General features: G+C 41.9%; 1 protein-coding gene across 3 annotated transcripts in view; it reads left to right on the top strand.

The window, feature by feature from the left end:
* The window catches only part of dlg5a (discs, large homolog 5a (Drosophila)), a 39,132-nt gene that overhangs the window by 21,777 nt on the left and 4,993 nt on the right, over positions 1 to 12,362 (top strand). Inside the window, exons 11-27 of one of the 3 annotated variants that reach the window (XM_014005097.1) lie at positions 1,340 to 1,472; positions 1,605 to 1,732; positions 1,822 to 1,997; positions 2,086 to 2,189; positions 3,291 to 3,383; positions 3,507 to 4,553; positions 5,027 to 5,147; positions 5,221 to 5,365; positions 5,457 to 5,557; positions 5,705 to 5,794; positions 6,549 to 6,717; positions 7,243 to 7,320; positions 8,319 to 8,481; positions 8,755 to 8,888; positions 10,368 to 10,532; positions 10,628 to 10,811; positions 11,535 to 11,683. In XM_014005097.1, coding sequence (XP_013860551.1) covers positions 1,340 to 1,472; positions 1,605 to 1,732; positions 1,822 to 1,997; positions 2,086 to 2,189; positions 3,291 to 3,383; positions 3,507 to 4,553; positions 5,027 to 5,147; positions 5,221 to 5,365; positions 5,457 to 5,557; positions 5,705 to 5,794; positions 6,549 to 6,717; positions 7,243 to 7,320; positions 8,319 to 8,481; positions 8,755 to 8,888; positions 10,368 to 10,532; positions 10,628 to 10,811; positions 11,535 to 11,683 — 3,180 coding nt within the window. Of the gene's footprint in view, positions 1 to 1,339; positions 1,473 to 1,604; positions 1,733 to 1,821; positions 1,998 to 2,085; positions 2,190 to 3,290; positions 3,384 to 3,506; positions 4,554 to 5,026; positions 5,148 to 5,220; positions 5,366 to 5,456; positions 5,591 to 5,704; positions 5,795 to 6,548; positions 6,718 to 7,242; positions 7,321 to 8,318; positions 8,482 to 8,754; positions 8,889 to 10,367; positions 10,533 to 10,627; positions 10,812 to 11,534; positions 11,684 to 12,362 lie in introns of all 3 variants that reach the window. The other 2 variants (XM_014005096.1, XM_014005098.1) reach the window with 2 other exon arrangements.

The following is a 12,362-nucleotide window of genomic DNA, read 5'->3' as shown; positions in this document are numbered from 1 at the left end:
CCTGCTTAGGATTCAGCCTGTGCTGTACTTGGCTTTCGTACTCGGTTATTATGGAGCTTGGTTGTTTTTTTGGCAACGCTTCCATTTACCCAGATTAAAGTTTAATCCCGGAAAGCATTAGTGTTTTGAGCACATATAAACATTTTATCTCTCACTGTCTCTAATTCTGTGTACATCATTTTTAAAATTCTAAATGTAAACGCTCCATCTGCTGGTGAAAGGGTGTATGACAACTGTTTGATCCAAAGCTGTGCAGTGGTGTTTACTTTCAGGCAGGAGTTTAGACACTAGTCTGTTTGCCTGTATGATAGTATTACCTAACTATAACATGTGAGTTTTATTGTGTCCTATGCAATCTAGTCACCTGTTTTTATCATGGAGGTTTAATTTATCTTCTGTGTGCTGATTTTATATGGAGTGACTTTATTTTTTCCCTCTGTCCTCCTTAAAGAACATTGCACCTTTTGGGATTTGAATGTCAGTGCTGCCCTGTAGACAGGCCTCTGTAGGACATTCTATATTTTACCAGCAACGTGACTTTGTGTGCAATCTACTTTTAATTGCCTTTTGATTTAAATATAGATATATTCTCGCATCCATACAACTTGGAGGTGTTTGATCTTTTTAAAACTTGTGAGAATTTTTGAAAAACAACTTTAGCTGCGACTCAATTCAGGGGTTGCTGCTGGTCACCCACCTAGATCGCGGCCTATGTAGGCTGCCCTTGTAGGCTGCATAAACAGCTGTGTAATGAGACGGTCCTTTGGGTGATCATGCGCTGCCCTGTTATGGTGTTACATTTTATATCACATGCCTTTAGTTGTCTTTTCACGATATAACTTCACAACATTTAGTAATATTAAAAAAAACAAACTTTGCACGTAAATAAATACATAACATTAATAATTGGGGTTTAGCTTCACTAACAGTACTTGTAATTACAGGGTACTAAACATACATTTAAAAACAAATGTAACAATAAATAACAACAAGCAAATAAATTTCCAAACTCTGCTGTAAAAAAAACAAAAACAACAACAACAAAAAACAACCTCTGCCCTAAAATAAAACCACCGCCGTCTTCATTTTTCTGTTTATTTTGTTGACAGCATAATGAATCCTGGGATATTGTCGACAGCATAAGATACTCTGATGTAGCCTGCGTTTTCAAGGTTTTGTCGGCTGTATGAGTAGACGTCTACGAATTAGGACAGCCTACTGCACAACTCAGTGACGTGACGGGCCGACAAATGTGACCTACGTCGACTGTAACCCCTAAATCGAGACACAGCCCTGATATGTATGAGTGAGTGACCTTTGACCTTCTGTTTTTGTCTAGGGAAAAGATGGAGAACCAGCTTGAGAAGGAGGCTCGGTTCTGTCAGCTGATGGCCCACAGCTCTCATGACTCTGCCATTGACACAGACTCCCTGGAGTGGGAGACAGAGGTGGTGGAGTTTGAGAAAGACAGGGTAAGAACTTGACTCAGAGTGGTGAGCTGATGTGTTTTGTCTCAAAAAGCCCAGAAAAGTTCACTGGACCAATGGAAATAAATTAAACTTAATTATTTTTTAAATGAGTTGACTTTGTTACCGTCTTCAAAGGATGACATGGATTTGAAGGCGCTCGGGTTTGATATTGCAGAGGGGGTAAATGATCCGTATTTACCAGGAGAGTGTGGATTATTTGTTACAAGAGTGGATAAAGGAAGTATAGCAGATGGAAGGTTAAGGTATGAACTGTCTTAGTTAACGAGTATTTGTTTTGGAGTGGGTTAATATTCCCATTGAATCCCTTATTGTAACTTCTTTTTTGGTTCAGAGTGAATGATTGGTTGCTGAAGATTAATGACATCGACTTAACCAATAAGGACAGGAAGCAGGTGATGAAGGCTGTCCTTAACGGAGGAGGGTTGATCAATATGGTGGTACGAAGAAGGAAATCTCTGGGAGGACGGCTGGTTACTCCTGTTCACATCAACCTTATGGGACATAAAGGTCTGTTAGGGTTTAAATATTCCCATTGATTTGTTTTCCCATGTCTTATTTTACTCTTTATAACTTCATTTTCTTCTTTGTATCTCAGACAGTGGTATTGGTCTGGAAAGCGGGGTGTTTGTTACCACTGTCGTCCAGGGAAGTCCTGCAGCCAGGGAGGGCTCTCTCACAGTTGGAGACAGACTGATCGCTGTGAGTCATTCTCAACCCTTTTCTACACGTCTGTTTTCCACATCTTTCAATTTGCAGTTAACACAGGTTCCCTCAACTTAAAAAACAGACATTGATCCATTTAAGAACCCACACGCCAAACCAAGTTAAAGTTAGATTAGAGTTTGTGAAGTAGAAGCAGAAAAGTTTCCACCTTTTTGTTAAAGCTTTAAAAGTTTGCTATCCCATAGGACTAGCTTGGATCTGTCTCTGGAGGTGCAGTGAACCTTGATAGAGAAATGTGAGAAATGATTTAAAAGGATTAAAAAAAGTCTGTTTTTATTACTGATTTAAAATCAACAGACCTTTCAGTTTCCCCCAAGCATTCTCTACATTCTTGAAACACAGCGCTTTATCCGTCTTCCCATTTTAAGAAAACTGCAAATGATGGATATGTTATAACCAGTGGCGGATGCTGATCTTTCAAGGAGGGGAAGCTCAATTTCAGAAATAGAAATAGAAGCTCGATTTGTCACTAGTCGTTTTTAACAAAGAAAATGCAGCTAAGAGGTTTAGGAAAGTCTCCGGTTCAACTCAGAACAGAATGAAAATTAATAAACGCTCCCACAGATGTTTACACCAAAAGATCTCTGATTCGCTCATTTCTCTGTCAATCAAAAAGAGATTCAGCCTCAGAATGATAGATCCAATCATCATGCAGAAGTTGAGCATCTGGGCCAGCCGAAGCCAGCCCACTGCCCATAGACCCCCAGAGACGCTGGGCATCTGATGGGTGGGACAAAGCCCAGCATTTATCCAATGACTCGTCTCGTTTCGCTGCACTTTTTGCTTTGCGAGCGTCCGCACTGTTTAAAGCACCGTGAAACTACAGGAATGAGTGGGAGGAAAGCCGCGTCGTTACCAGTGATAAGAAGCTGATTCTGAACAAAGTTGAGCGCGTTGTAGCACATATTTAGTCAGTGACATGTACTCACAACATTATATATTTGATCACTTTTTTTGACATTTTAGGGGAAGCTGAACTTCCCTTGCAGTCTTAGAGCAATCGCCTCTGGATATTACCGTAGTTGAAATACCTGCTGTCTATTGCTGTTGCTTTGAATGGCATTTGTCTCTGTGCAGATCAATGGAATTGCTCTTGATAACAAGTCTGTGACAGAGTGTGAGGCTCTGCTGAGAAGCTGCAGAGACTCTCTTAGTCTTTCGCTCATGAAGGTAAGCCTGTCCTGCGTGCCCCACATTGTGGTTTTGCAGCTTTATTTGCGGAGTTAGCCGATGTATTTTTAATCATTATAAAGCTGCTCCTCTGATTTTGTCTTTTGTCCTTTGTCCCCACAGTTTTTCCCTCACAGCACATCTGGCCAGAACATCTATGAGGGCCTGCGTGACTCATCAGAGAAGTCCAACGGGTGCGTTCACTTGTCAGAGATCCACTCCAGGAACAGCCGCAACCTCAAACACAACAGCTCGACACAGACCGACATCTTCTGCCCCGACTTTGGAAGCGCCAGCACGAGCAGCATCTCTGGGGAGAGGAGGAAGGTCAGAGGTGAATCTGATGATTTGTACGGCGACATAAGCAAGCCGTTCTCCACAGGTTCTCTTCATGCCACTAGTCTTCGACCGGTGACAGACTTGGGGACCGGCCGCTATGGGCCCAGTGCTTTCCAAGAGTGCTGTTCATATGTGAAGGGTCCTTCCTCTTTGCCCTTTGAGCCCGTTTCGCCCTCTGACTGTAACAGTGTGGAAACCACTTTGGAGAAAAAGCACAGCGGTGGCACGTGGCCCAAAATGATGGTAGGGAGTATGTTGGTGGCACCAGACAATTCCAGCCCGGTCACAGCAGTCACGCCACTCTCCATCTATAAATCACCCAAGCAGAGGAAGTCCATCTTTGACCCAGACACTTTCAAACGCCCCGAAACACCTTCCTCTAAGATGGAGTACATGGCAGCCAATCAGATTGCAGCAGTAGCCGCCGCCGCTTCTCACTCCCCGCAGCCTTCAAAGACCGAGTCCCTCTCTTCCTCTTCCACACCCACCCCGACCCCTCCAACCCCACCCACTCGCAGTGACTCCTTCAAATTCAAACACAAGCATCAAAGCAGCTCCGCTTCCGACTGCACGATCACCTCCGAGGGCAAAGGGGAGTCTGCCACCTCCATGGCAGCAGGGGAGAGCAGAGAGAGGAGTGAGCGCGAGCGAGACAGGAACGGAAACCACTATTTCCTGGAAGGAAAGGTCTTGACCTCAAGGAAGTCATGTGACGAGGACATTGGTCGCACCAGAGGGGAGGAGCCGGAGGTGAAGAGACCGCGCCCTAAATCTGCTCCTGCGCTTCGGCGTAAGATGACCCCTCAGACCATCACTTTCCCCACCTTTCAGGTGAGTTCTTTTACTGTACTTTTCTCCTAAAATTCATCATTTGAAAGATTCTATCATATTAGTTCAATGTATTTTATAATTCGTTTCCTCTGACAAAAAAGTACAAATTGTATTTAAGAAAAATTCTCAACAGGGCTTTTAAACAGGATGCTGTTAGCCAAAGTGTGCGTTTTATAATATAATATATTGCCTGTCAGAGTTAAGCCACTGGGATTTGACTCTTGGCCTGTGTGTCAGAGTGATTGATGTTACAGTACCAGTACAGCTGCTCAGTTCAGGAGCTGAGTCAGAATCTGGTTTTTGACAACCTGTTCAGCTACTTCCCTGGGCCTTGAAACACCCAGGGGGGAATGTAGTGGTGATAAATATTCATTTTACCATTTGTGGGATGCTCTTTTTTCCCCCCTACCAAAAAAAAAAAGCTGTGAAACTTTATTCTCTAGACATCTTCTTTTGTCTGTGATTCTTCTCAGAGCTACTCCAACGACGAGCATTCACCAGAGCCCAGGGACATGCTGCGTTCCTCCCCCAGCCGCTCTCATAGACACAGTGTCGGCTTTGTCCCCACACACTACAGTGGCAGCCTACCTCCAAGTGAGTTCCTCGGATTTTACTTGCCTAAGTATTGGCAGCGTTATAATCTCTTCTTTCTTCCACGGGTTTCCAGATTCAGCCCACCGTGGACTGTCTCCCTGCCCCGCAGTGACAGCCGTGATGAGGAATCCAGTATATACCGTGCGCAGTCACCGTGTTCATACCAGCAACTGTCCATCTGTAGCATCTCAGATATGTCACCAGCAAACCCATACCAGGTTCTCTCTTTTTGTAGTCCTCGTAATTTTTGATTCAACGTTCGGAGCTGTCATTTCAAACAACCTTTATGCTAACGGTCCGTTTGTGCAGCCCACAACACCAGGGTCGTCTGAGCCTGGATCTGAGCCAGCAGAAGCGATCAAACGACTACTCAGAATCGTCCTCGTCACGAAGCAGCAGAGCATCACACGGTACAAACTCACTGCCCTCCAGCGCACGGCTCGGTCAGTCTCTCACGCACGCACACACGCACATAAGAAGGCTCAAAGACCCCACGTGGCTTTGTATTTTGGCATATGGCATCAACGAATTCATGCCTGGACCTCGTCTGTCTGCAGGTTCTTCCAGTAACGTTCAGTATCGCGCAGAGAGGATCAAAATCCCCTCCACACCCCGTTATCTCCGCTCCATGCTGGGTTCAGACAGAGGTAATGTGTTCGTCGTGAAAACTGACACTAAACAGCAAGATTCCCCAAATGAGCAGATCTACACAGATTCTTATTGCTGTTTTTTTTCACACAGTGAAGTGGAGGCAGCCGCAGCTGTGATATAATACAATATCCTAGAAAGCAACTAGTTTTTATTTTTAGTTCTTGACATTTACCCTCTCATCTAAAAGGCCTTTTCTCTGTCACATACAACGAAATGTTTTTTAAAGTGTTACTTCTTGTGTTCAGTCTTCACATGAGGGAAGCAGCTTACCAAAAGAGAACACCACCTAGCTATTACTTCAGATATGTTGATTGCTCCTGGGTCAAACTTCAGCTCAAGAATTAGAATAATACTACTACATGTGTTGGCAACAGATAGCTTCCTTCACTCTTCTCTGAAACTATCTTTTAAACTGGAGAAACCAGCACTACACAAAAGAAGTGGCTTCCGGTTTCACCTACAACAAGAGTGTGGCCTTGACTCTCTGTTTCACATCTGTTCACACCTAGAAACGTAACAATAACACTTCAGTGACAGCAAGGGATCTAAAACAAATATCATGTGAGCAAAATAAAAGTTACCATGTCCAGGACTACGTAGCCAACAAGATTTTACATTTAGCTGCCATGGCATATAGTGGCTGATATTCAGTTAAATAAATTCAGCTACGACTACTATTATGTGGTGTTTCGATTTTTCTTTTTACACTACACACTTTGTCCCTTTCTGCTCATCCTTTCCAAAATCCAGGCTCCCTCTCGCACTCTGAGTGTAGCAGTCCCAGCCTCATCACGCCTCCACAGTCGCCGCTCAATCTGGAGACTTCCTCGTTTGCCAGCACCCAATCACAAAGCTCTGTTTCAACCCTACCTCGGATCTCAGTCAGTCCCGTGCCGATGGGGGAGCGCAGGAAGGACAGGTACAAGATGTTCACACCGTTGTGCTGCTCCTCTGTGTTACATGCTGTACTGCATCTACTTGATATTCTAAAACGTTTTCATAATCTTTGGCGAAATAGAAACCTTTCAGATGGCCTGTTGGTATTGGAGTGTAGCTCATCTGATTTTTCCTTGTCATACTAATATACATGACGGTGTAGTACAATGGTAGGTTTTATTTGAAATCTGATATTTTATGGCTTCAAGCGATATTATCAGGCTTTTTTGAAAAGCTTTGCTCAGCAATAAGTTTATAATAAAACTATGCAGTTACTCATGAAATCTTATTAAAACTCACTAATTTTGTTGCAGGTTTTTTCTGTTACCAGACCAACAGAGATTTACCAGTTGACCAGTGTATTTCATCCATTTGTCCTACATTTCTGTCCATGTTTTATAAGCAACACGTCTCAAACGTTTTACATTCTTACTGTCTCTGTATGATATCTGTCCCCCATTCTTCTCTTTATCCTCCTTCCACACCTTTGCAACCCCTCCACTTCCAGATCTCTTTATCGTAATCGCTCTTTTCTAAGGATTCCTCTGGCTGCAAGGCCGAGGTTCTCCTCTCTCAGGAGCCTCAGGTTTGTTTTTTCTCACAGTGCTACAAACTGAGGAATGCCACCACTCGTCCCCTGAAGTTCACACCGTTCACTTGTTTTAGTGCAAATGAGATGATAGATATGCAAATCCTCTGAAGAAGCCGAGTACTCTGGAATGCAAAAAGAGGTTTTGTGATGTTTTATTACCCACCCCAAGATAGCTGTTTAATTTGGAGAGATTTCTTTGCATGCAGCAGTGTAATCTTTGCCTTAAGACACACACAAACCTTGATTAGATACACTTGGTTAACTTCAAAGGTTCAGTGGTATTTATGTGCCTGCACATCACTCCCTCCATGTCGGAAGACACATTTGAATCTGAGCGCATGATCCGCCCATACATCGTCAGTACGCATGTGTGCATTTTTGCCTCAAGCCAATACACCTTTAGTCTGCACTCTATATGTTATGCAATGTATTATTCAACATCCAGCTTCTGGGTCACGGTCTTGTTTGTACACCCATGCTCTTTACCCCAGTCTGTAATCCATTTCCTCTTACCTGTCATAATGAAAATAAAAGGCATGTCCAAAACCACCTTGTTATGAAGACGCACAAAAAAATCATGCAAATCTTCATCATGTGAAGCAGTTTTTTTATTTTTCCTCCTGCGCTTGGACTGTTCACATTCAATTTTGCACTGTAATCTAAACCTTTTTAATTTTTTTTTTCTGTAAGCCTGGCATAAGGTGACACGCTCAAGAAATAAGCCACCGACAACCTTGAGAGGATGTTTACAGAAATTCAAACAGTCTTTGAAACACAGCATAGGTTTTCTGTTGATGTGCTTTAATATTTTAAACCAGATGAGCTGTGATTCCAGCAAATGCCTGGATAGTTAGTGGCTCCCTGAGCTGTAAATAAATTAAGCCCAGCAGTGATAGTCACGTCACCTTTTACCTTCTCGACTTCTCGTGTTTCATTCTGTAGCTGCTTTCCTGTGAAGCTATTTATTAATTCATTTTTCTTTTTCCCATTAGACCATACTTGGAGGAACCACGCAATGTCATTGTGCACAAAGGTGCAGAGCCTCTGGGCATCTCCATCGTCAGCGGGGAGAACGGAGGAATCTTTGTCTCTAAAGTTACTGGAGGCAGCATCGCCCACCAGGCGGGGTTGGAGTATGGAGACCAATTACTGGAGGTATGAACAACCTACTAAATGTCAAAGATTATAGCCTCGGGCAGAAAAAACAAGAATGTGTTGTCAAATATTTGTAAGATGGCAACCAAATAAACACACAATATAAACTTCTGTGTAAGCTCAGTCATTTCGCTGCTGATGGTGCTTTGTGTTACAACTCATCTAAAGCTTCTAACAGACTGGACACGTGCTGGTCTTCAATCTCCCGCTTCTTTTAATAACTTTTTATATCCGCAAAAGCTCCTCCTAATTATACATTTCATCTTTTATTAGTTCAACGGTATTAACTTGCGGAACGCAACAGAGCAGCAAGCCCGTCTCATCATCGGCCAGCAGTGTGACACCATCACCATCATGGCTCAGTACAACCCACACATGTACCAGCTGGGTAACCACTCTCGCTCCAGGTACTGTGCTGTGCTCGAGAGAAGATTTGCTAGTGTGGGCTTGTATTTCCTATCTTTTCGCTCATTCCTAAATCAACTGGTAAAACATTTGGGTCTAAACAGTTACTTCATTAAATATACTTTTTCTTGTTTGAAGAAAAGTCGGTAACACTTTATAATAACTGCACCTTATTTAGTCTTAATCATTAATAAAGTGTTACTTAACCTTGAAAACATCATTAATTAAGGATGATTCAGACTTAATAGGCTATGAATTAACACATTTATTAATGTTTACCCAGAAAGGCTAATTACTTCTAAAACCAACATACTCATTGTTTACTCATGCTTAATAACTCATGAGTTAACTATTCTATATACTGTGTGTATATATGCAGCTGCTCATGTAAACATACTTTCACACCATGTGTTAGACATGTGTTATTGATTAGAGAATGTTTGAATTGACTATCTACTAACCCTGCAGTGCATCAGTAATTAAGGCAGGTGTTAGTAGTTAAGTCTTTTTATGAACCCTTCTAAAGTGAAGACTTTATGTTTATTTAAGTATTAGTCACCAGTTGTTTACCAGCTTGTACTTTTCTGTCCTTTGATGTAGAAAGACTGCATGTACACTTACAATCATTACATCTATTCATCCAATCACTATATAAGGGGCTGAGTTTTTCTTTAAATTATATTAAGATTAAACATAATACAAATAACTACAAGATATGTTTAGATTAGATTTAAGCACACATATAGATTTGCAAATTTTATAAAACCCATAAAACTCTTATTTTATCAAATTATGAAATTTCCCATGAGGCTTTGCTGCCTGAGCAAACACTTAACTTCCTGGTTAGAGCAAAGCATCATGGGAAATTTCGCAAATTGATAAAAATGCCGTCTTTCTACATCAGAGGGCAGAAAGGTACAAGCTGGTAACTAATTGGCGACTAATACGTAAATAAACATAAATAGTCTTCACTTTGGAAGGGTTCACAAAAAGACTTAACTACTAACACCTGCCTTAATTACTGATGCACTGCAGGGTGAGTAGATAGACATGTATTGGTTAGAGAATGTTTGAACTGACTAACACATGCTGTGAAAGTATGTTTACATGAGCATTTGCATATATACACACAGTATATAGAATAGTTATCTCATGAGTTATTAAGCATGAGTAAACAATGAGTATGTTGGTTTTAGAAGTAATTAGCCTTTATGGGTAAAATATTAATAAATGTGTTAATTCATAGCCTATTAAGTCTGAATCATCCTTAATTAATGATGTTTTCAAGGTTCAGTAACCCTTTATTAATGATTAAGGCTAAATAAGGTGTAGTTATTACAAAGTGTTACCAAAAATTTAAGTTTCATAACAAACTCCTCAGTCCTAATCTATAAAGTTTGTGATATGAAACTTTAAGCTTAACATTTAAAAAAAAAAAATACATTAAATACAATTTGTAAATTCACCTTCGTGTCTTGCAGTTCTCGTCTTGAGCCGGTCAGTTCTCAGTCAACTCCGCAGGGAAGCGGGACGCCTACTCCTGACAATCACTCTGCCATCGATACGCTCAGCGAGCAGGACGAAGGCACACTCACGCCTTCATCCAAACAGACCACACCCACCACCAGCCCTCACAATTTCATCAGGTAAACATGGACACCGGGTAATAAATGTTACAATACTTCTATGTAATATTTCTTGACGAAACCACTAATAGTACGTGACATTTTTCTACCTCCAGAATGCCATCAGAGGGCAGCAGGAAGGTGGGAGAACCTCGGCTCGTCACGGTGCGAAGGCCCGGGGTGGAAGTGGGAGTCATGCTCTGCGGGGGCAACCTGCAAGGCGTCTACATAGAGAGTCTGGATGAGGACAGTCCTGCCAGAGGTCCTGATGGGCTTCTTCCTGGGGACCTCATCCTGGAGGTGTGCAATACCTGCACTAACTTCATTTCCCATACAAAAGCTATTCTGACACTTTCGTTTCAAAAAATCAAAAACAAAAATGCAACAAACCAACAGAGTGCGCTGCTTTTTTACTTTTCTGAAGACATAGTTGGCTTTTATTTATACAGTCAGTATTTTTTCAGTACTTCAACATTTTTTAAACTAAGTTTTTTCCTGAACAGTATAGATGTCAGTGTAATGCCACTTTTTGAGAAATTTTTTTTTACTCCTCCCATGTTTTTCTGCTGCTACTTCAAACTTGAATCCCGGCAGAGAGTGCTGGCATTTTCCTTCACGACATTCTGTTTCATTGATCTCCTCAGTCTCCATTTACGCTTGTAATTTCTCCAGAACACCACAAATTCACAGCGGACATTCCCCGACACGCTCCCACTTTAGCTTTGTGCCGCACCGATCCTGCTGTCTGAAATGCCACGCAGCTCCGTCACCAGACCGCACAGCTTCAGCGTGTCCTTCAATCTTCCCGTTCGTCTTCTCCCCTCAAACACAGCACGAATCAATACTGCGACACTTTAATAGCGCTGAAAGCTTGGAGGAAATGTAGCTATTTACTTGCAGAGCCTTCACAGTGGGGCGAAATTACTGCTGCAAAGTGTAAATCTTCCTCAACTCTTCTTCTGCCTTTATTTTCAATTTACAATGTTTTTCCCCCCCTGTTCCCTCTTTCCTCTGGTCTTTCAGTACAACTCGGTGAATATGAAGAATAAGACGGCAGAAGAGGTGTACGTTGAGATGCTGAAGCCTGCAGAGACGGTCACTTTGAAGGTGCAGCATCGGCTCGATGACTTCAACGTGATCAAAGACGTTCCTGGAGATGGCTTTTATATTAGGTATGTACGCACGTCTTTACCACTGAAGCAAAAATCATTCTCTGAATTTTTCTTTTGTATAAATTTCTATAAAAAGACCTGCATTTTTCCATTGCAGCTTCATCACTCCATCATACTATATTTAGACTCATCACAAGAGAGCCCTTTGGACAATATGGGCTCGTTCTCATCCAACCAATTATGTCCCAGATCCACTGCGTGACTGCAGTGATACTAATCACGCCACTAATTTAGGTTATCTAATCCCTTTTGGTTCCGTGTTTTTCCAGGTCATTGCAGCTGCATTGTACATGAAGGGAAAATTAGGCTCCAAAATAGTGAGCTTTTATTGTTGGGAGAGTGACGGCGTGTGTTGTTGTAGCTGCTACAGTCACTTGTCATATAGGCAGACATGTCCATGGTGTCATCTGCAGCAAATACACTCAGATGTCACAGATTATACACTTGGGTACAACTTAAAGGGATCCACGATTAGTTGTAACATTAGACTTTATTTAATAAACATATATTTTAACTGTAAAATAAAGACTGTAAAAATACTGTAGGATGTTCAGTTTTTATCATTTTTAAACTAAAAGTTTAAAAAATATTACACGGACAGAGCCATTTTATTCACACGCAAAGCATTCTGGGTAAATGATGAAGTGGATAGGTCCTCGGTGTGAGGCTGCTAGTTAGC

This window comes from Austrofundulus limnaeus, unplaced genomic scaffold (genome assembly GCF_001266775.1).
Source record: "Austrofundulus limnaeus strain Quisiro unplaced genomic scaffold, Austrofundulus_limnaeus-1.0 Scaffold28, whole genome shotgun sequence".
NCBI lineage: Eukaryota > Metazoa > Chordata > Actinopteri > Cyprinodontiformes > Rivulidae > Austrofundulus > Austrofundulus limnaeus.
The sequence above is the reverse complement of the archived record's forward strand: the minus strand, read 5'-3'. Positions and strand labels throughout refer to the sequence as shown.